The sequence below is a fragment of the Paroedura picta genome, chromosome 4 (genome assembly GCF_049243985.1).
Source record: "Paroedura picta isolate Pp20150507F chromosome 4, Ppicta_v3.0, whole genome shotgun sequence".
Lineage (NCBI taxonomy): Eukaryota > Metazoa > Chordata > Lepidosauria > Squamata > Gekkonidae > Paroedura > Paroedura picta.
In genome coordinates, this window is record NC_135372.1 from 704604 (window position 1) to 729069 (window position 24466).

The 24466-nt window shown below is 50.7% G+C and overlaps 1 protein-coding gene across 3 annotated transcripts in view; it reads right to left on the reverse strand.

Annotated features, from left to right (window-relative positions):
- TJP3 (tight junction protein 3) overlaps positions 1 to 24466 on the reverse strand; it is an 84112-nt gene that overhangs the window by 53502 nt on the left and 6144 nt on the right. The window contains exon 1 of one of the 3 annotated variants that reach the window (XM_077331405.1): positions 1684 to 1899. The exons of the other annotated variants lie outside the window; for them this stretch is intronic. Coding sequence (XP_077187520.1) covers positions 1684 to 1701 — 18 coding nt within the window. The 5' untranslated portion in view covers positions 1702 to 1899. Of the gene's footprint in view, positions 1 to 1683; positions 1900 to 24466 lie in introns of those variants that run through there. 3 annotated transcript variants of the gene reach the window in all.

Consider the following 24466-nt stretch of genomic DNA (forward strand, 5'->3'; position numbering starts at 1 on the left):
GTTTTAAATCAATAAGTATGTGTTTTAAATTCTAGATTTATTCATACATATAATGGTTGCATTGTGTTTTAAAGTGTGTGAGCTGCCCTGAGCCCCCGGAGAAGTTTAATGCATTTCAGATTCATTAAGATTCAGATACCTTTATTGGCGTAACATTTGATACGCATAAAACAAAATTTGAACTAAATGTTGTGACCCGCCGTGAGATGGCTTTGCCGTGGGGGGCAGAATATAAATCTAATAAATAAACAAATAAATAAATAGACGGTAAAAATAAATAACCCTCTCCTCCCACAGGCTCCATCTCCAAAATCTACAGGAATTTTCCAACCTACAGTTGGCCACCTCAGGGTTTTGACTCTGGTCGCTTAACACAATTTTATAAAATGTGTTCACAATAGTGGCAGAAATTCAGCAGTGCCAAGAGATGGGGTGGGGGGAAGCTGAATAGAGACCGCTCTTGGGGGAGAGGAAGTATGTTCCAGCGCTATAATCTCAGACGCAGCACGGGGTCAAGGAACGGTGGTCAAATCAGGGTGCAATTTTTTAACAGCTGCATGCCACAGAGATCGGCAGTGATGCAAAACGTGGCCAAGTTACAGCTCTCTTAGTGCTAGCCCTTATGGGGCATTCAAGGCAAAAGACAGATCCCGACTAGCCTGAGCCAACCAGGTCAGGGTTCACCAAAGATTAGACTCCCTGATTTCAGGCACAGCCATTCCACATGACCTGAGGGCGGGCGGGGGGGGGGGGGAGGGGGGAGGGTGCTGGAAACCGCCCACCTGTAGTATCAGGAAGTGTTTGACTGCGAGGAGCCTGGGTGGTGTTGTGCCCGTTGGAAGGGTAAACAGCAGCTCCCAGGTGGGGCGATCACCAAGGGTGCCTGTGCCGCTGGAGTGGCCAACCCACATTCCTGGAAATTTGACAAGAGCAAGAAACCAGAGCAGCCAGGAAGGGCTTTTTCTCTGCCGCCCAGAACCTGGCCAGTTTCACCACAGAATGCTGACTTGCCACAGTGATTTGCCAGGCCTCCTCCACTTTTGAAACATAACACAATGAGCAGAAAATCTCTTGACACAGTTAATACACACACACACCACATATCAGCCTCCACATGCCAGGACGCTGCTGTACCTGTTGGACGACTGCCTGCTATGTAGCCATTGATACACCAGAGCACTGCTGGGGCAGGAAGAGAGCACTCAACAACCACAAACAAAAACAACAACCCAGGATTCAGAAGATCAAATGTCTAAACTCTGGACGGCCGTTCCACCCTCAATTCACCCTTTCCTCAAGCAGTCGTACTCTGACGAAAGAAATGCTCTCTGCATGCGGTCAGAGGTACCCTCACTGCTCCGCACATTCCAGAGTGAAATCACAGCTCTCAGAAGAGGGGCAGAATCCCCCTGAGCTGAGCATTCAAATTTGAGAAGGCGTGAGGTTATGGGATCAGGGTGCTCTTGAGCATGGGCAGAGGGCCATCACTTATAAGGGCGACTGGCAAAACGGGGTTGAGACTGATTAGCTGCACCCGTTTGGATCACAAAGGCCAGGGCGGGGACAGCAGCAAAAATGTTTCTAAGGCAAATAAACCCCGGTCACGTGTTCCGAGAGAGGTGCATTCCTGAGCACTAAAAAGAACTGCAAAGTAGACAAACACACACACACACACACACTTGCCTGAAATCTCACAGCCATGTTGCTCCGTAGCAGCCCAGCCTTTGCTGCATGCTGGAGTCCAGGAACTGGCGTTGAGCCCCCTGCCAATCTGCAGAGGCGAGTGACACAACAGCTCCCAGTGGCCTTGGCACAGGCAGAAAGAGGCTGGCTTTCTACAGGCAGGCTTCTTACCTTCCCCGGCAGCTCTACCTCCGTCCCAACAGAAGGCTGGCTCACAAGGCGAAGGCCTCCCCCTCCCCCTCCCCCTCCAACCTGGGGCTCCACCCCCAGTCACTCAGAGGGACACACCTGTTTTCAGGTGGGGCCAGGAAGCAGCCAGAGAGGCCCACAGCATGCCTGGAAACCAGAAAGGGCATCACGCCAGAGGGCTGGAGTTCTCCCCACCCCCACCCCAGAACTACAACTGGGATCCAGACTACAGAGGGTTGCCAACTCTGGGGTAGGAAATTCCTAGAGATTTGGGAGGTACACTTGGAGGAGGGCGGCTTTGGAGAAAAAAGAGACCTCAGCAGATCGTAAAGCCATAGAGTTCCCCCTCCAAAGCAGGGGATCTGATATCTGTAGCCTGGAGGTCAGTTGTAATTCCAGGAGCTCCCCAGGTCTTGCCTGGGGTTGGCAACCCTATACTGGCTGCTGAATCAGAGTTCCTGGGTTAATGCACAACCTTAGGGGACACTTACAGATGGTAGGTGGTTTCCACCTTGAAAATACTGCCACTAGGAATCCAGCAAATGTGCCACAAACTATGCAATGGGATTTAGATACCAGAAATCTGAGAACAAACAGAAATCTCAAACTGGACCGAAAGAAAGGATGAGCTTTTAAAGCTGATTTATTAAGTACTCTCAGGACAAGACAATTTACCATCACAGCTTGTCCCTTTTGGACAGTTTTATTTCTGCAATATTTTTGTAAGCTACAACTGAACTCAAAAGGACTGTTTTAGCAAAGAATTATCATATGGCTTAATTTGGATATTATGACACAGTGTACTAATTTGCCATCATTTGCTCTTGCCTTAAATCTCCAGTCATGATGGTTGTTCATTTAGTCTGGGGGAGAGGGCCTGCACTCGAAAGCTCTGGCCTTTGTGGGTCTTTGTGGGTCTTAAAGGTGCCCCTGCTGGACTCTGGTTTTGTTGTGCTGCTTCCGACCAACCTGGCCACCCACTTGAATCTATCTCATAAGCGTTGTTAGGAGGAACCGCTGGGTTGCAAGGAGAGCAATGTAGGCCGCCCTGAGCCAGGTTCTGCCACAACGTCCACACCCCTTGCTACTTTGGGCCTGAAGGAGACAGGGGCCGTAATGTCTAGGCAGCTCCAGTTTCTAAAGCATGCAAGCATATAGTAACCCGGGGGCCACCAGCATGTGCAAACTGTCTGCCACAGACCTGGGCCACTGTACTTGCAACAGGGTTGCAGCCGGATTTTTGCCAAGTCTCCCACTTGGTAAAACTGTGGGAGAAAAATAAGGGAGGAACATGGCATCACATGACACGGCCAAAACATCTCTTCTGGTGACATCACAGTACTGCGGCAAAGCTCTAGGAATTCCCCAGGTCTCTACTGTTTTACCCCGTGACCACCACAGACCTCAGTGGCCAGAGGTGCAGGCTGCAGTCCCCTTTGCAGATGTGTTTACAGCAACTGTTCCACACATAAGACCTTTATTGGCATTATACAGAAGAAGTCCAGTTGACAATACTCCAATTATAACCTGAACTGTGCTTCTGAGGAGAAAACTAAACACTCTGCAAAACACTGCGTCTCAGTCCAACTGGAGGTTCCGGATTCCTTCAGCCCCTACTGAGTGAGGTATCCCTCTTCACTATTCAAGTGGACCCTTAACCAAAACATGCCGACCATAATGCAAGCTTCTGTTGTCAAGAGATTTAGACCTGTTTCAAGACACAGGGCAGTGCCACAAATATTGACACATGAAGCCAAAGGAGAAATGGACATAATTTGGAACCCCCCAGTGCTGCACAGAGTCCCAGGGTCAGGGGTTTGGCCCACAGGAAGCCTGGAAGACCCTGGCTGGAGCTCTCCAGCCCACCTCCAGGGTGGAGCCAAAGCGAAGCTCCACAGGGGAGATCTTTTTGCACTCTTCATGCAAGCCTCTCTTCAGCAAGATTCTACCTTTCCTCCTGTCCAACCCACATCTAAATCCAGACTGGGATATGCTCTGGGGCAGGGGGGCTTGGCTTTTGTCATCTGGGAATGACCCTCTGTACACCAGCAAGTTAAGGATGAGGCAAGAGCCATGGCACACACTGCTTAAAGAAAAAATATTAAACAGTGCAACAGGGGTACTTGTGGACTGTAAGCTGAAGCTGAGCAGACAGTCTGATGTGGCAGTAAAGGAGGTGAATGCAGTCTTGGGCTGGATCAACAGAGGCATCATATCAAAATCGCAAGATGTCATAGCCCCTGTGCTGGATACCACATTGGTCAGACTCCACCTGGGGGGTTGTGTGCTGTTCTGGAGGCCTCACTTCAAAAAAGGTGTGGACAAAATTGAGAGGGTGCAGAGGAGAGCGACAAGAATGATCCAGGGCCTGGGGATCAAGCCCTCGGAGGAAAGGCAGAGAGACCTGGAAATATTCAGTCTGGAGAAAAGGAGGGTGAGAAGGGACATGACTACTCTCTAAATATTTAACATAAGGTAAATGAAGCAATAGGCCTGCTGTTGGGTAAAGATGGACATAGGACAGAGAGAAAGCAGAAAGGCTCAGGACATATTCCGCTTATGTTTTTTCCCTGAAGAAAAGTATGTACACATCTAGGGATGGTAGTAGGCAAGCTCTAGTGTCTGCGTGGCAGGTTGACATGGAGAAGAGGAGGTGGAGAGGAGACAGGCTACCTCTCTTGAAATATCTGAAACGTTGTCATTTGGAGAAGGGCAGGGAGCAGTTCCTGTTGGCAGTAGAGGAGGGGACTTGCAGTAGTATATTTAAACTATGGGGATAACAATATCAGCTAGATGTCAGGAAAAGAATTTTCATAGTCAGAGTAGTTCAGCAGTGGAAGGGGCTGCCTCAGGAAGTGGTGAGCTCACCCTCACTGGCCGTCTTCAAGCAATGGCTGGACAGACCCTTCTCCTGGATGCTGGAGGCTGATCCTGCACTGAGCAGGGGGTGGGACTAGATGGCCTGCATGGCCCCTTCCCCCTCTAGGATTCTAGGAGTCTAGTTCAGCAGTGGATGGGGCTGACTCAGGAGGTGGGGAGCTCCCCCTCACTGGCCGTCTTCAAGCAATGGCTGGACAGATCCTTCTCCTGGATGCTTGAGGCTGATCCTGCACTGAGCAGGGGGTGGGACTAGATGGCCTGCATGGCCCCTTCCCACTCTAGGAGTCTAGTTCAGCAGTGGAAGGGGCTGTCTCAGGAGGTGGGGAGCTCCCCCTCACTGGCCGTCTTCAAGCAATGGCTGGACAGATTCTTCTCCTGGATGCTGGAGGTTGATCCTGCACTGAGCAGGGGGTGGATTAGATGGCCTGCATGGCCCCTTCCCACTCTAGGATTCTAGGAGACTAGTTCAGCAGTGGAAGGGGCTACCTAAGGAGGTGGGGAGCTCCCCCTCCCTGGCCGTCTTCAAGCAATGGCTGGACAGATCCTTCTCCTGGATGCTTTAGGCTGATCCTGCACTGAGCAGGGGGTGGGACTGGATGGCCTGCATGGCCCCTTCCCACTCTAGGATTCTAGGAGTCTAGTTCAGCAGTGGAAGGGGCTACCTAAGGAGGTGGGGATCTCCCCCTCACTGGCCGTCTTCAAGCAGCCGCTGGACAGATCCTTCTCCTGGATGCTTCAGGCTGATCCTGCACTGAGCAGGGGGTGGGACTGGATGGCCTGCATGGCCCCTTCCCACTCTAGGATTCTAGGAGTCTAGTTCAGCAGTGAAAGGGGCTGCCTGAGGAGGTGGGGAGCTCCCCCTCACTGGCCGTCTTCAAGCAGCAGCTGGACAGATCCTTCTCCTAGATGCTTGAGGCTGATCCTGCCTTGAGCAGGGGGTGGGACTAGATGGCCTGCATGGCCCCTTCCCACTCTAGGATTCTAGGAGTCTAGTTCAGCAGTGGAATGGGCTGCCTCAGGAGGTGGGGAGCTCCCCCTCACTGGCCATCTTCAAGCAGGGGCTGGACAGATCCTTCTCCTGGATGCTGGAGGCTGATCCTGCCCTGAGCAGGGGGTGGGACTAGATGGCCTGCATGGCCCCTTCCCACTCTAGGATTCTAGGAGTCTAGTTCAGCAGTGGAAGGGACTGCCTGAGGAGGTGGGGAGCTCCCCCTCACTGGCCGTCTTCAAGCAGCGGCTGGACAGATCCTTCTCCTGGATGCTGGAGGCTGATCCTGCCCTGAGCAGGGGGTGGGACTAGATGGCCTGCATGGCCCCTTCCCACTCTAGGATTCTAGGAGTCTAGTTCAGCAGTGGAAGGGGCTGCCTAAGGAGGTGGGGAGCTCCCCCTCACTGGCCGTCTTCAAGCAGCGGCTGGACAGATCCTTCTCCTGGATGCTGGAGGCTGATCCTGCACTGAGCAGGGGGTGGATTAGATGGCCTGCATGGCCCCTTCCCACTCTAGGATTCTAGGAGTCTAGTTCAGCAGTGGAAGGGGCTGCCTAAGGAGGTGGGGAGCTCCCCCTCACTGGCCGTCTTCAAGCAGCGGCTGGACAGATCCTTCTCCTGGATGCTGGAGGCTGATCCTGCCCTGAGCAGGGGGTGGGACTAGATGGCCTGCATGGCCCCTTCCCACTCTAGGATTCTAGGAGTCTAGTTCAGCAGTGGAAGGGGCTGCCTAAGGAGGTGGGGAGCTCCCCCTCACTGGCCATCTTCAAGCAGGGGCTGGACAGATCCTTCTCCTGGATGCTGGAGGCTGATCCTGCCCTGAGCAGGGGGTGGGACTAGATGGCCTGCATGGCCCCTTCCCACTCTAGGAGTCTAGTTCAGCAGTGGAAGGGGCTGTCTCAGGAGGTGGGGAGCTCCCCCTCACTGGCCGTCTTCAAGCAATGGCTGGACAGATTCTTCTCCTGGATGCTGGAGGTTGATCCTGCACTGAGCAGGGGGTGGATTAGATGGCCTGCATGGCCCCTTCCCACTCTAGGATTCTAGGAGACTAGTTCAGCAGTGGAAGGGGCTACCTAAGGAGGTGGGGAGCTCACTGGCCGTCTTCAAGCAGCAGCTGGACAGATCCTTCTCCTGGATGCTTGAGGCTGATCCTGCCTTGAGCAGGGGGTGGGACTGCATGGCCCCTTCCCACTCTAGAATGGGCTGCCTCAGGAGGTGGGGAGCTCCCCCTCACCGGGTGTCTTCAAGCTGCGGCTGGACAGATACTTATCATACATGTTTTAGGCTGATCCTGCCTTGAGCAGGGGGGTGGACTAGATGACCTGCGCTACCCTTCCCTCTCTAGGATTCTGGGAGTCTAGTTCAGTCATCTAATTTGCTGCCTAAGGAGAGGGGTAGCTCCCCCTCACTGGCTGTCTTCAAGCAGCGGCTGGGCAGATGGATTACTTTGCAATCTGTTGTATCTGCCTCCTCATGCCTGGCTCAGTCATTTAAGACAGGCTGGTCCCTGATGTCCCTGACTACAGGAATGTCCCAAACTTCACAAGTGAACTTTCGCAAGCTTTTTCATAGAGAAAATCTTGTCACTCCACCAGGATCTGACTTTGATGCAGTTAGGGAACTGGAGACTGCTTGGCCATCTCAGGGACCTATTCGGCCTACCCTCCTTGGGCGATGTAGACACAACTTCAATAGCTGTTAGGCCTACCCCATGCCCCCTTGCTCCATGTCCCTTCTAGCTGGTGAAAGCTGGCAGTGAGGAAACCCGGGTCCTTTTCTGGGAGATTATCAACTTGTCTCTGGCTTCAGGGACATTCCTGGAGAAACTAAAGGTCATTGTGGTTAGGCCATTTCTGAAAATAACAAGTCTGGATTCATCCGACTCAGCCCACGACCATCCAGTTTTTCATTTACAGTTTTGGGGCAAAGTAGTTGAGCAGGCAGCTCCTGAGCAGCTACAAAGTTTTCTTGCTGAAGCATGAGCCCTTGATCCCTTCCAATCCAGTTTCTGGCCTAGCCATGGGGGGGGGGGGAGATGGCTCATGGATGACCTCCAGAGACAGCTGGATCCCTCAAAAGAATGTAAGATCTAGAAGACAAAACCTGCTCAGGATTCCCCAAAGATATCAAATTGACCTCAAGTAGGGCCAGGGCCTTTTCATCCCTGGCCCCAGCCTGGTTGAATGTTCTCCCCAGCAAGATCTGTGCCCTGCAGGACCTTGGACAGTTCTACCGGGACCGTAAGACAGCTGTTCCCCCAGGCCTAAAACGAGTGATGAAATCCTGGCCCCCTTGCTCAAACACCATCCAAATTATATCTGAGACTGAATATTTGGTCTATATCAACCCTGCCATGATTATGCTTTTAAGATAAAATGTAATCGTTGTTCTATGATCTCCTAATACATTGTTACCCACCCTGAGACCTAGTGGAGAGCAAGCTATACAGAAAATGTTATTCTTTATTATTATTTGTCTCTTCCTCCAATTTGGTGTCATTTGCGGATTTATTGAACAACAGTCCCCCCAAGAGGCAGAAAAAGAAGTAAAAAGGCACCTTTTGAAATCTCTGGAAATGTTCCGGCTGGAAAGGTCTGCAAGAATTTCCCTAAGATGGGCCTAGGAGAATTTCCTGACCATTTGCCCCTCCTCTCCATAGCTCTTAGGCTTGAAAGGAGCTCCTCCACTCCCAAACACTAGCCTGCTGGGTGCTGGCTGGGGAGCAACTCAACTATTTAAGCTGTGATTATGGCCACTAACCACGAATATTTCTGACCTTCCAAACCCCAAAGAGGACTTCATCATTTTTTAAAAGTGCCCCAAAGACGACTGAAACCAATAAGAGGACAAGACGTCTAAAAAGAGGTCATCTAGTAAGCCTATATCAGGGGTTCCCATCCAGGGGTCCGGAGACCTTCAGGGGTCTATGGAAGCTCTGGAGGGGGTCTGCAGCCTTTCCCCTCCAGCCTTAATGGATTCAGCCCCAGGCTATAGGGAACTGGCGGCTTCCGTTGTTCCCATCCCCCCTCTCTTGTAGCTTCTGCACCTGGGAGGGGTGGAGCCTGCCCACCTACTCCCTCATTAAACTGTGTACTGTCACCCCCATCGCCTTCCTCCTCCTCTCTCTAACAACTGTTAAAGGAGATGGTGAAGTCACTTCAGGTGACTCGGAACACCTGGGGGGCGTGGCCAGCTGACATCACTTCCAGGGCTCCTCAAAGCCCAAATAATTATTTCAGAGGCTCCTCCATTTTCAAATGGTCAAAAAAGGCTGTACTACATTGTATACCTGGACTTCCAAAAGCCTTTTGACCACCAAAGACTACTAAGACACAAGATGAGAGGATGGGTCCTCATATGGTTTGTAACTGATTAATTAATGGACAGGAAACCGAAAATAGGAGTTCATGGACCGTTCTCACAATTGAAGGAAGTGGGGTCTTACAAGAGTCCTTACAGGGACCAGGGCGGATTGGAATTGGGGTGAACAGAGTGGCGCAGATGATACCAAATTACTCAGTATAGTAAGGACCAAGAAATGCTGTGAAGATCCCGTGGACAACCTCCCTAAATCGGGTGTGAGCCAAAATGTAGAGAGTTCAGTGTAGTTAAGGAGTTAGGTGGATAGGGCATAGGTTAGAGTAGCGATCCCCAACCTGTGGGCCGTGGACCACATGTGGTCCGTTGACTAATTGGTGGTGGGCCGCGAAGGACGCCTCCCCCCCCCCGGCCCTTTACTTCATTCCCCCCGGCCCTTTACAACACACTTTGGGTGTCCTTGTCTCCCATCATTCCCAGATGGGACTATCTCGTTGCAGAGAAACAAGCTCAGGGTTCCCATTGATTTGTCATTGTCATGAGTTAAAATTTCCATGAAAATAAAATGTTCCTTATATTCATTGTTGTGGCATGTCTATCTTATTTTGAAGGGATGTTTAAACATTACCATATCGATCAGAGAGCGTTAGGGCAGTGGTTGAGAGTAGAGGAGTAAACTACCCCCCCCCCCACCGGGCCTCAGTAAAATTGTCAAGCATTGAGTGGTCCCCGGTGATAAAAGGGTTGGGGACCACTGGGTTAGAGAACCGCACTCAAAGAGTTGTTGTCAATGGTGTTTCATCAGACTGGAGAGAGGTGAGTAGCAAGGTACCTCAGGGCTCAGTGCTTGGCCCAGGACTTTTTAACATATTTATTAATGATCTAGATGAGGGGGTGGAGGGACTACTCATCAAGTTTGCAGATGACACCAAATTGGGAGGACTGGCAAATACTCCGGAAGATAGAGACAGTTCAATGAGATCTGAACACAATGGAAAAATGGGCAAATGAGAACAAGATCATAGAATCATAGAGTTGGAAGGGGCCATTCAGGCCATCTAGTCCAACCCCCTGCTCTACGCATCCTAAAGCATCCAAGAAAAGTGTGTATCCAACCTTTGCTTGAAGACTGCCAGTGAGGGGGAGCTCACCACCTCCTTAAGGTGCCTATTACACTGCTGAACTACTCAGACTGTGAAGGTCTCGTTCACACACAGTGTTACCTAGAACCGTATCCCCCATCCAGTAGGCATGCTTTTCATTTTTCTGACCCAGATGCAGAACTTTACACTTATCTTTATTAAATTGCATCTTGTTCTCATTTGCCCATTTTTCCATTGTGTTCAGATCTCGTTGAACTCTGTCTCTATCTTCCGGAGTATTTGCCAGTCCTCCCAATTTGGTGTCATCTGCAAACTTGACGAGTAGTCCCTCCACCCCCTCATCTAGATCATTAATAAATACGTTAAAAAGTACCGGGCCGAGCACTGAGCCCTGAGGTACCCTGCTACTCACCTCTCTCCAGTCTGATGAAACACCATTGACAACAACTCTTTGAGTGCGGTTCTCTAACCAATTCCCTATCCACCTGACTATCTGAAAATCCAGATTGCAGTCCTTCAATTTATCCATCAGAACATCATGGGGAACCTTGTCAAAAGCTTTACTAAAATCCAAGTAAATGACATCAACCGAATTTCCCCGATCCAGCACACCTGTTACTTGGTCAAAAAACAAAACCAGGTTGGTCTGGCAGGACCTGTTGGAGACAAATCCATGCTGACTTCCTTGGATCACCAAATTGTCCTCCAGATGTTTGCAGATCGCTCCCTTTAATATCTGCTCCATTATCTTCCCCACAACAGAGGTCAGACTCACTGGTCTGTAGTTTCCTGGGTTATCCTTCCTCCCTTTTTTGAAGATCGGAATAACATTTGCTCTCTTCCAGTCCTCCGGGACATCTACAGACCTTAAAGAGGTCCCGAAGATGATGGACAAGGGCTGTGCAAGTTCTCTGGAAAGTTCTTTGAGTACTCTCGGGTGTATTTCATCTGGACCAGGGGATTTGAACTCATCCAGTGCAGTTAAATGCCTCTCGACAACCTCTCTATCCATGTTAACCTGCCACCCAGACGCTATCCTTTGGCTACGGCCATCTCTAGATGTGCCTGAACACTTTGACCTGTGGGAAAAAACAGATGTAAAATAGGCACTAAGCCTTTCTGCTTTCTCTGCATCTTTCGTTAGAGTTTGTCCATCCGCACCCAACAGTGGGCCTATTGCCTCCTTTACTTTACGTTTGCTCTTCACATAACTGAAAAATCATTTCTTGTTACAACGGGCTTCCCTGGCCAATCTTAGCTCACTCTCAGCTTTGGCCTTTCTGATGATTGATCTACAGTGCCTACTAACCTGTAGGTACTCTTCTTTAGAGCTCTGTCCTTCCCTCCATTTCCTGAACATTTTCCTTTTCTTTCTTAGTTCCTCTTGAAGTTCTATGTTCATCCAAATAGGCTTCTTAGAGCTCCGGCAGTGTTTTCGTCTTTCTGGGATAGTCATTGATTGAGCATGCAATAGCTCTTGTTTGAGTAGCGCCCACCCTTCACATGCTCCCTTCCCTTCCAGCATTCTCGTCCATGGTATGACACTCATCATGTCTCTGAGTTTATTAAAGTTTGCCCTACAAAAATCCAACATCCATGTCTGGCTACAACATTCCAACAAAGGAATTCTATGAGGACATGGTCACTTCCCCCAAGGGTTCCCACCTCCTTCACCTCATCCACCAACTCTTGCCTGTTGGTCAGTATTAAGTCCAGTATGGCTGAACCTCTTGTGGGTTCAACTACCATATGATAAATGAAATTGTCAGCCAGGCAGGTCAGAAACTTGCATGACTGGGGACGCTTCACAGAGTTTGTTTCCCAGCACACATCTGGGAAATTGAAGTCACCCATGATGACAAGGTCCTGCCGCTTGGATATTTTCTCAAGCTGCTCACAAAGTGCAGCATCCACATCCTCTCATTGGTCAGGCGGTCGGTAGCAGACACCAACCACCACACTATTTTCCACTCGCTTATTTTCACCCAGATGCTTTCCACTGTAGATATACTCTCCTTCACGAGAATTTCCTGACAGGTAAGCCCTTTCCTCACATACAGTGCCACTCCTCCACCTCTTCGATCTATTCTGTTTTTTCTGAACAGTTCCTATCCATCCACCATTACATTCCAGTCATGAGAATCATTCCACCAAGTTTCTGTGATGCCTACTAGATCATACCTTTCCATCAGCATGAGAACTTCCAGCTCTTCCTTCTTATTGCCCATGCTTCGGGCATTAGTATAAAGACATCTGAATCCTTTTACTTTTGGTTCCCTATGAGCTGGCCTTGCCGGTTGGGCTGCCCCCGATCGTTCTCCTTCCTTACACTCCCTATGTTGATCGTCTCCTTCCCCTTGTGGATTCAGTTTAAAGCTCTCCTGATGAATCTCCCCAGGTTCCTGCCAAACACATTCTTCCCCAGCAAGATGCAATTTAAGAAAGTGTAAAGTTCTGCATCTCGGTCAGAAAGATGAAAAGCATGCCTACTGGATGGGGGATACGCTTCTAGGTAACACTGTGTGTGAACGAGACCTTGGGGTACTTGTGGATTGTAAATTAAACATGAGCAGGCAGTGTGATGCAGCGGTAAAAAAGGTGAATGTCATTTTGGTCTGTATCAACAGGGGCATCACATCAAAATCACAAGATGTCATAGTCCCATTGTATACGGCACTGGCCAGACCACACCTGGAGTACTGTGTGCCGTTCTGGAGGCCTCACTTCAAGAAGGTCGCAGATAAAATTGAAAGGGTACAGAGGAGAGCGATGAAGATGATCTGGGGCCAAGGGACCAAGCCCTATGAAGATAGGTTGAGGGACTTGGGAATGTTCAGCCTGGAGAAAAGGAGGTTGAGAGGGGACATGATGGCCCTCTTTAAGTATTTGAAAGGTTGTCACTTGGAGGAGGGCAGGATGCTGTTTCCGTTGGCTGCAGAGGAAAGGATGGGAGAGTTTCCTGAGCAGCTCAAAGAGGCGGTGGTCCGCCCTCTCCTGAAGATACCATCGCTGGACCCACTGGACCCTGCTAACTACCGCCCTGTGTCGCATTTAGCGTTCCTGGGCAAGGTGGTGGAGAGGGCTGCAGCGGACCAGCTCCTGACATTCTTGGAGGAAACTTCAGCACTCGATCCACATCAGTCTGGCTTCCGTCCTGGCCACGGGGTGGAGACGGTTTTGGTCGCCCTGCTGGATGACCTCCGTCGCCAGCTGGATAGAGGTGGGTCAGCCAAGTTGGTCCTTTTAGACCTATCGGCGGCCTTTGACATCGTGGACCACGAACTGTTGGTCCATCGCCTGGCCAGTACGGGGATACGGAGCACAGCCTTGTGCTGGATACGCTCCTTCCTCCAGAACCGGTCCCAGAGGGTTGCTGGGGGGGAAGAGTTCTCGCAGCCCTATAGACTCCCTTGCGGGGTCCCTCAGGGTGCGGTCCTCTCCCCCACATTTTTTAACATCTTTATGCGCCCTCTGGCCCAGCTGGTACGGAGTTTTGGGTTGGGTTGCCATCAGTACGCTGATGACACCCAGCTCTATCTCCTAATGGACGGTCACCCGAACTCCCCCCCGGAACCATTTGCCAGATGTTTGGAAGCAGTGTCTGAATGGTTCAAGCAGAGTCGCCCGAAACTCAACCCCTCCAAGATGGAGGTCCTGTGGCTGGGTAGAAGGGGGCGTGTTTACCCACCCTAGCAGGGGTGCAACTTACCATCGTGCCCCAAGCTAGGAATTTGGGTGTGACCATTGATGCCTCCCTGACTATGGAGGCTCAGGTCAAGAGAGTAGCAGGCCAGGCATTTTTCTATCTTCACCAGGCCTGGCTACTAGCGCCCTACCTGTCCCCTGACCACTTAGCCACAGTGATCCATGCAACGGTCACCTACAAACTAGATTTCTGTAACTCGCTCTACGCAGGCCTTCCCTTGTCCCTGACCCGGAAACTACAGCTGGTGCAAAATGCAGCTGCCAGAGTCCTCACTGGCACACCTTGGAGGGCCCACATCCAGCCGGTGCTGAGGCAGCTGCATTGGCTGCCAATTGCTGCCCGGATCCGGTTCAAGGTTTTGGTTTTAACCTTCAAGGCCATACGCGGGTTGGGACCCACATACCTGAGGGACCACCTACCGCCTACTCTATGCCCCCCGCAGGGCCTTATGCTCTGCGGGTGAGAACCTGTTGGTCGTCCCCGGCCCGAAGGAAGCGCGCCTAGCCTTGACCAGGGCCAGGGCATTTCAGTCCTGGCCCCTACCTGGTGGAATGAACTCCTGGGTGAACTGCGGGCCCTGCGGGATTTATCAGCTTTCCGCAGGGCCTGTAAAACGGAGCTCTTCCGCCAGGTCTATGGCTGAGGCTGGGGTCAGCGAATCAGGGACATCGCTCCCCCCCTAGGAGTTGGAGTGTACGCTACTCCCCTGTCCTTTCCTCTTCACCTCTTTGATAATTGGGGGAGGGATGGGATTTTTAGCCGTCATGTTATAGATTGATGTTTTAATGGGAATTTTAATGGGGTTAGCTGTTGTGACCCGCCTCGAGCCTGTCGGGAGAGGCGGGAAATAAATCTAATAATAATAATAATAATAATAATAATAATAATAATAATAATAATAAATAATAATAATAATGAGCAGTAATGGGTTTAAACTTCAAGTACAATGATATAGGCTAGATATCAGGAAAAAGTTTTTCACAGTCAGAGTAGTTCAGCAGTGGGATAGGCTGCCTAAGGAGGTGGTGAGCTCCCCCTCACTGGAAGTCTTCAAGCAAAGGTTGGATACACACTTTTCTTGGATGCTTTAGGATGCTTAGGGCTGATCCTGCACTGAGCAGGGGGTTGGACTAGATGGCCTGTATGGCCCCTTCCAACTCTAGGATTCTATGATTCTGTGATTCTCTACCCACTGGAACAAAAAATCCTAACCTGATGATGCCCGAAGTCTAGCCATTAGTAAGAAAGAAACCGATCTTGTGGACAATAAAATCAGAGCTCCTGCCCTAAATAAATCTTTGTTGGTCTGAAAGGTGCTACTGGACTCTGATTTTATTGTGCTGCTTCTTGTGGACAGTTCAAGTAAAACATCCGCTCAGACTGCGGGCAGAAAATGTTAGCTGCATGTTGGGAATGACAAGGAAAGGAACTGACAGCTGAACAGCCAATGTGGCAGAGGCTGCACACAGAGCTACAGCGTGGCCTCATCGGGTGGCTCTGCTTGCCGTACCTAAAAAACGAGACTGCAGAGCCGGGGGAAAGGGCAGAGGGGGCAACCCAGGGGATTAAGGGTTGGAAGCGCCTTTCCTATAAGGCGGGCTAGAGAGTGCGGGGTTTTTCAGTTTACAGAAAAGATGAGCAGTGGAATGGCAGAGTTTTAAAATTATCCACAGGATGGGAAAAAAACCATGAGCAGGAAATGTCTGACCTTCTCCCATAATGCTGGAATTCAGAGGCACCCAATGAAATGTTTTGGAAATGGGCTCAGGAGCGACTAAAGGAAATACTTCTTTACTCAAAAAGTGATTAAAATGTGGAATTCACAGTCAGAGGATGTAGTGATGGCCACAGGTATAGGCACCATTAGACAGGAATTAGATTCACAGAGGAGAGGTCTGTCAGGGGCTACTAGCCAGGGGGACTAAAGGGAACCTCCACATTCACAGGGAGACAACTTCTGAATCCCAGAGCCAGGATGCAGCATCAGGGAAGGCAGCCTCAGCCTCTGTGCCGTTGTTGACCCTCCAAAGGAACGGGTTGGCCACTGTGTGAGACGGGAGGCTGGACTGGATGGACCACTGGCCTGACCCTCGAGGTTACCTCTTATTTTAATAAGAGCAGTTTCAAGTCAATAGCCTGCAGTCTTCTGTGGGGGTGGTGGGGTTCAGGTGTGGCAGATCTCACACCCACCTGCAAAAATCTGTTTCCGATCCAAAGTTCATATCCAAATATTGACAAACGGCACACACCCTGTAGGATGCAACCAAACCAATATAAACATGAGCAGGTAGGAACCCTAATTCTGCATTTGCAGCCAAGGGAGAAATAGACATTTCCCCACCCAACTGGTTTTACCGGAAAAGGAACTGCCACAAGACGCTCTTCAGCTCAGCTGCTGTGTTTTTGCAAGCTGAAGTTAGCTGCTCTCTAGGTGACTTTGACTCAAATGAAAAGAAATTAAACATTAATCAGATCTTTTTGGGGTACACAAGGAAGACATTACATTTAGCAGCCTCGTGGCAATCACCAGGGGTACAGGGAACTTTCAGAATTACAGAGCCAGCTTGGTGTAATGGTTGGGAGTGGCGGCTTCTAATCTGGAGAACAGGGTTTGACTCCTCATTTTTCCACATGCAGCCAGCTGGTTGACCATGGGCTAGTAACGGTCATAGATAGAGCTGTTCTCACTAAGCAGTTCTCTTAGAGCTCTCTCAGACTCACCTACTTCACAGGGTGACTGTTATGAGAAGAGTATGGGAAGGTGACTGTAAGCCACTTTGAGACTCCTTCGGGTAGTAAAAAGCGAGGTATAAAAACCAACTCTTCTTCTTCTACAAGTTATCTGCAAATGGCAGAGATAAGTTGCCCTGGAGAAATGGCTACTTTGGAGGGTGGGCCCTGCTGAAGTCCCTCCCCTCCTAACACCCTGCTCTCCCCAGGCTCCACCCCCAAATCTCCCAGAATTTCATCAGCTTGGAGTTGGCAACCCTGCAACTGATCCATTAGTGTACAGGGGAAATGAAAGTGAGGTTATCGCTGGAGGGAGCCAGTTCAAAATGTCCCCCGTCCCTCCCGGATAACTTCCACACTTCCGTGGGGCTTGTGCCAGCCACTGGATTGAGGCTGACCGACACGACATCTGATGACCCCCCCCCAGGCACCGCCCTCCATGACCTGAACCAAACGGACCTCCCCAGGGGTCCACGTTAAAAGCTGTTGTTCAATGTGAATCTACTATAATATTCTGTCTAATTTTGGAACCACTGTTATGATTACTGTGACTATGTTTATGACTATGATGTATACCCACATTTTATGTAAACCGCCCTGAGCCTCATGGGAGGGTGGTATAGAAATTCAAGAAAACAAATGGAATAAGCAAACTGATTCTGCCCACTTTGATTCCAGCCCAAGCACCCTCTCTCTCTTGCAGCTCTACTCCTGGGTCACTGACAGGTGCAACAGAACTGGACCAATTGACTTTCTCAGGCGTATGCTTTCATTTTAAAAAGCTAGTCCCTAACCTGCCCCACAGCTTCTCTTGGCCTAAAGTTGTTGTTAGGTGCAAAGTTGTGTCCGACCCATCGCAACCCCATGGACAATGATCCTCCAGGCCTTCCTGTCCTCTACCATTCCCCAGAGTCCATTTAAGTTTGCACCTACTGCTTCAGTGACTCCATCCAGCCACCTCATTCTCTGTGGTCCCCTTCTTCTTTTGCCCTCGATTGCTCCCAGCATTAGGCTCTTCTCCAGGGAGTCCTTCCTTCTCTTGAGGTGGCCAAAGTATTTGAGTTTCATCTTCAGGATCTGGCCTTCTAAAGAGCAGTCAGGGCTGATCTCCTCTAGGACTGGCCGGTTTGTTCGCCTTGCAGTCCAAGGGACTTGCAAGAGCCTTCTCCAGCACCACAGTTCAAAAGCCTCAATTCTTTGACGCTCGGCCTTCCTTATGGTCCAACTTTCGCAGCCATACATTGCAACTGGGAATACCATAGCCTTGACTAAACGCACTTTTTTTGGCAGGGTGATGTCTCTGCTTTTTAGGATGCTGTCTAGATTTGCCATAGCTTTCCTCCCCAGGAGCAAGCGTCTTTTAATTACTTTGCTGCAGTCCCCATCTGCAGTGATTTGGAGCCCAGGAAAATAAAATCTGTCACTATCTCCATTTCTTCCCCATCTATTTGCCAGGAATTGAGAGAGCCGGATGCCATGATCTTTGTTTTCTTGATGTTGAGTTTTAAGCCAATTTTTGCACTCTCCTCCTTCACCCGCATCAACAGGCTCTTTAGTCCACTTTCTGCCATTGGAGTGGTATCATCTGCATATATGAGGTTGTTGATATTTCTCCCTGCAATCCTGATCCCAGTTTGTGACTCCTCTAATCCCGCCTTTCTCATGAGGTGCTCCGCATACAAGTTAAATAGGCAAGGCGACAGTATACAGTTTTGCCGAACTCCTTGCTCAATTTTGAACCAATCAGTGATTCCACTAAAATAGGGGTCCCTAAAGTAGGGGTCCCTTTTGTGCCAGTGGGCACCTTTGGAAATCTGCCACTAGGTGGTGGGCCCAACCCCAAATATGGCTGATGCAGGTGGCCGAGCAAGCCAGAAAGTGCCCATGAGTAGGGCTTTGCATGACTCTCATTGTAGCTCTTCAGCATTCCAGTCAGAAGCTCTGTTCAACAGGGTGCATTTAAAAACGAATGTACACACACACACACACACACACACACACACAGAGCGCTAGTTAAGAAGCACTCATCCGGGAGTTGCTGTCAGATTGCCAGCAGCCAACCAGCTCTGTCAGCCCCTCTCACTTTCCAAATCACCTGGCAAGGCAGTCACCAGGGTCAGCCTGGAAGACCCCAGGCCTAAAGGCAAAGAGTTCTCAAGCTACCCTCCAGATTTAGACATGAAAACTATACCCAAAAAGAAATATTTGTCATCAATATGCAGATGACACCCAGCTCTTCCTCCTGATGGACGGCCGCCTGATTCTCCCCCAGAATCCTTAACCAGCTGCCTGGAAGCAGTGACAAGGTAGCTCAAGCAGAGTCGTCTAAAGCTCAACACTTCAGAGGTCCTGTGGCTGGGCAGGAAAGGCCCAAGCGAGGAAGTGCACCTACCCACCCTGGATGGAGTGCAGCTCTCAGTGGCTCTCTCTGCCAGGAACCTGGGTGTGATTCTCAGTGCCTCCCTCTCAATGGAGGCTTAGGTCATAAGAGTAGCGTGGCTGGCATTCTGCCTTCTTTGCCAAGCCAAACTACTCCCTGGCCCCAAAACACCTAGCCACAGTGATCCACGCAATGTCACCTCTAGACTGGATTTCTGCAACTCACTCTACACAGGCCTGGCCTTGGCCTTAATCCGGAAACTACAGCTGGTCCAGAATCCTCACAGCAAAACCTTGAAGGTCCCACATTTGGCCCATTCTTCAACAACTGCACTGGCTACCAGTCAAATTCCAGATTAGACTTAAGGTTTTGGTAATCACCTTTAAGGCCATACGCGGTCTGGGCCCAGTGTACCTGAGGGATCGCCTCTCGGCCCACACCCCTCAAAAAGCTTTGCGCTCTGCTACACCCAACTGCCTGGTGGTCCCTGGCCCCAGGGAAGCTCACTTGACCTCAACCAGGGCCAGAGCGTTCTCCATCTTGGCCCCCACCTGGTGGAACAAGCTCCCAGAGTAGATCAGGGCCCTGATGGAACAAGAGCAATTCTGCAGGGCCTGCAAAAGGGAGCTCCTTCACCAGGCATTTGGTTGAGGTTGACCGTGGCCACTCCTTCCTTTGCCCCCCCTCCCATGTAAATCACCACCTATACCATCCAACCATGGGTCCTCTGCATGCTACATTCTGTTCACTACTGTTCAATTGTTTAGTATTCTGTTGTTCAATGATCAATCATAAGAAAGGCCAAAGCTGAGAGTGAGCTAAGATTGGCCAGGGAAGCCCATTGTAACAAGAAAAGATTTCTCAGTTATGTGAGGAGCAAACGTAAAGTAAAGGAGGCAATAGGCCCACTGTTGGGTGCGGATGGACAAACTCTAATGGAAGATGCAGAGAAAGCAGAAAGGCTTAGTGCAGGGGTAATCAAACTGCGGCCCTCCAGATGTCCATGAACTACAATTCCCAGGAGCCCCTGCCAGCGAATGCTGGCAGGGGCTTCTGGGAATTGTAGTCCATGGACATCTTGTCAAACGCACAGGAAACTCACAACAAAACTTATTCAAAAAGAAAATAGTTTTATTGATTAGCACTATACGCATTGGACTGAAAGTCAAATCTGACTCGAAGCCAGATTTGCCTCAGCTTATCAATACATTTCTCCCGCCCAAAACTTGACAGTTCCCAAGGAGGGGGGTTAGTGAGGAAAGACATATGTGAAACAACAACAGGATTCCAAACTCCCATCCTTGAGAGAATTGACAACAACCCTGTGAGCCCATAACAAGATAAGGTTAGAATAACATCACTACTCTACTTTATTGCTTACACACTACAAGGCCGGGGCTAGCAGGCGCCAGGTTCAATTAAACAATATAACTGACATGGAGGAACTCAGGCTAATTTATGACAGAGATTCTACAATCCTGACATCCCTCCGCATTAAAACAAACTTCACTCCCCCACCTAGCCGGCATCTACCGGGCGAGGACAATCAGGAAATGCTCGATGGAAAGCCCGGAGAAGGCGGGGTGCCTTCACATTCCCTGCCTCCACCCACTCTTTGTCCCCCGAGGGGAAATCTTTCCAATCGACCAGATATTGAAGGCGACCCTTGTGCAAACGAGAGTCTAAAATTTGGTTGACTTCATAGTGGGTGTCTTTGTCGATGTAAATTGGCACGGGCTGGTCTGGAGGAGGGTGCCACTCGTCTGGGACCGGAGCTCTTCGCAGCAGGCTGGAATGAAAAACCGGATGCACATTCCTGTAAGTCTTTGGTAAAGCTAGCTCAACAGTCACAGTATTAATCAGTTTTACCACTTTAAATGGCCCCACGTATTTAGGGCCAAGTTTCTTTGATTTCTGCTGGCATCTCAGGTTCTTAGTGGACAAATAGGCCAGGTCTCCCACTTTCCAATCAGGTGCAGGTACTCTTTTCTTATCTGCTTGGGCTTTATAGGCTTGTTTTGCCTCCTTGAGGCTAGCAACAATTTCTGGCCAACCTGTACTGATGGTCGATGCCCATTTATTTATATCAGGAGTCTCAGTGGAGCTGAATTCCCAGGTGGGGGCGGTTGCCAAATCAGTCCCATACACTACTTTGAAAGGTGATACCCCTGTTGAGGCATGGACCCCATTGTTGTAGGCAAATTCCGCCAGCGGTAATAGGGAGACCCAATTGTCCTGCTGGTGATTGATGAAACAACGCAAATACTGTTCCAGGATTTGGTTTACCCTTTCGGTCTGGCCATTTGATTCAGGGTGATAGCCCGAAGTGAGGGCTTGCTCCACCCCCAAAAGTCTCAGGAGTTCCCTCCAAAACTTGGAAACGAACTGGGGGCCCCGATCCGTCAGGACACGTGTCGGGATCCCGTGCAGACGTACCACGTGTTCAATGAAAAGAGAGGCCAATTTTGGTGCTGAAGGCACTCCCGTGCAGGGAATGAAGTGAGCCTGTTTTGAAAAAGCATCCACTACCACCCATATAACGGTGTTCCCATGGCTGGGAGGGAGGTCCGTAATAAAGTCCATAGTGACATCTGTCCACGGACGAGAGGGGGTGGGCTGTGGTTGCAATAGCCCCTTTTTCTTGCCTCCAACCGGTTTGGAGGCAATACAAATAGGGCATCCCTGCACATATTTCTCCACATCTTTGCGCAGGGACGGCCACCAATACTGTCTCCTGACTAGGTGCAGAGTTTTCACGAAACCAAAGTGTCCAGCAGTTTTTGCGTCGTGGCAAAGTTTCAAAACCTTTCCCCTGGCCACAACAGGAACAAAGAGTCTCTCGCCCTTAAAAAAGAGCCCCCCCTTCTCAGTCAGAACAGGGCGGAGGGAGCCAAACTCCGGATCTTGTGACATCTCCTTTTGGACCCAGCCCCCTGGGATGGGCGTATCAGTCTTTACGTGGCTGCGCGTCACGGCGGCCATCCCTAGTTGGGCGGGGGTGAAAACGGTGTCCACCAATGGGTCTCGTTTGCTGTTGTACTGGGGCAGGCATGATAATGCATCTGCCAAAAAGTTCATTTTACCCGGCAGATGCTTCAGGGAGAAGTTGAAACGGGCGAAAAACTCTGCCCATCTCATTTGCTTGGCGGAAAGCGATCGGGGCTGCTTGAGTGCCTGAAGGTTTTTATGATCCGTCCAGACTACGAATGGGATCGCGGACCCTTCTAGCCAATGCCTCCAGGTGGAAAGGGCCAATTTTACTGCAGCCGCCTCTTTTTCCCAAATTGCCCAGTTTCGCTCTGCCCCCGAGAATTTCTTTGACAGATAGGCCAGCGGGTGTAATTTTCCGTCCTCCCCCTCTTGGAGGATCACGGCCCCCATTGCTACGTCCGAGGAGTCTACTTGTACAGTAAATTGCTTAGAAGGGTCAGCATGGGCCAGCACTGGTTCGGACGTAAACAACAACTTTAGTTTGTCGAATGCGTCTTGGCAGGGGGGAGTCCACAAAAGGGGCGTCCCCGGGCGGCTCGCCGTTTTACCCCCTTGTTTGGTCTTCAACAAGTCAGTGAGGGGCAACGCCACTTTGGCAAAATTGGGGATGAAAGTCCTGTAAAAATTAGCGAATCCTAAGAAGCTTTGCAGTTGCCTCCTGGTGCGGGGGGGTTCCCAAGCCAGCAAGTCACGCACCTTGCCAGGGTCCATCTCAATCCCCGCTTGGGAGACACGGAATCCCAGAAACTCCACCGCATCGCGGTGGAACTCACATTTAGACAGTTTAGCAAACAATTGGTGCTTCCGCAAGCGGTTGAGCACTTCGCGTACCAGTTCAGCATGACTCTCAACATTCTCTGAATACACAAGAATATCATCAATGTAAACCAACACCCCCTGGTACAATAAATCATGCATAATTTCATTAATCATATTCATGAACACGCCCGGAGCGCCGGCGAGGCCGAACGGCATTAAGGTGTACTCAAACTGCCCCAGGGGAGTATTAAAAGCCGTTAAATATTCGTGCCCCCTCTTGATCCGAACACGGTAATAGGCTTCCCTCAAATCCAATTTCGTAAAAATCCGTGCCTTCCCCAAGTGGCCCAACAAGTCTTTTATCAGGGGGAGCGGGTAGGCATTGCAGGTGGAGACCGCGTTCAACCCACGGTAGTCAGTACACAAACGTAGCGAACCGTCTTTCTTTTTTACAAAAAGGACCGGGGCCGCCAATGAAGATGTGGCCGGTCTAATAAAACCCCTCGCCAAGTTCTTATCCAAAAATTCCCTAAGCTCCGCCATTTCCCGGGGGCTCATGGAATAAAGTTTGGCTTTGGGGAGTGGCTCCCCTTTCTTTAATTCAATGGCACAGTCAGTTTTACGGTGGGGGGGCAGTTGGTTGCACTCTACCTCCGCGAACACATCAGCAAAGTCCCGATACTCAGGAGGGAGCGCTGCCCCCCCCGATCCCAAAGCGGCTACAACCCCCGTAAGTGGGGAATCCCGCGGTCGAGCGTGCTGCTCGCAGGCGGGAGAGGTAAAGTCCACAGTCCCTTCTTTCCACTTTACTAAGGGGTCATGTTCCTTCAGCCAATCCAACCCTAACACACAAGGGAAGGCAGAATGAGGGGCTACCAAAGGCTGGATTTGCTCCCAATGTTTTTTTATGTCCAAGTCCATTGGGCGCGTTTTCGCCGTGGCCTCCCCTCCGGGAGCGCATTTCCCATCTAATTGGGTGATTGGCAGGGGTTCCCTCAGCGGCACCTTTCCCACCCCCAAAGTCTCGGCCAGTGCCGGGCTCACTAGGGATTGGGTGCACCCTGAGTCCACGATACACCGGACTCCCACTGTTTTCCCCGACTTGGGGTTGGAGAGCTTGGCAGGTAGGAGTAGCAAGGGGGAATCACTCACCACGCGTTTGCCCCTGTTGGCGGCCTGCTGGCGGGGCGCCTTTACAGCAGACCGTCCTCGTTTCCCGACTGCTCCTCGGCTTGATCCTCGTCCTCCAGCCCGCTTCCCTCCTCCGAGTCGTCCACTGCTGGCACGGCAGCCGCTGGCACCAGAAGGGACTTGGCACTTTTCTTGGGAGTGGTTTTCTTGGCGGGCTGGGCTTTCGGTGGGGCGCTGCTCACGGCCCTCGGGGTCGCTGTTGCTTTTGTGGGGCAGTTTGCGAGAAAGTGCCCCGCTTGGCCACAACCCAAGCACAGCCCTTTTTCCATGCGCCGGGTGCGCTCAGACGGCTCCAACTTGGCTCGGGGCTTGGTTTTCGCCGGGGTGGAAGTTTTCGCCATGGTTTTGCCTGCCAGGACCTGTACCATCGAAGCTCGCTCCAATCGGTTTTCCATCTCCCCAGCCAATTGGACCCATCCTTCGACTGTAAGCGGGTCTTCCAGGAGAAGGCATTTGTCTGCCAGAGTAGGATTGAGGCCCCCCACAAACGACAGCACGCGTTGGGGCTCCGTCCAGTCCGGCACCGAGGAAGCCAGCTCTTTAAACTCC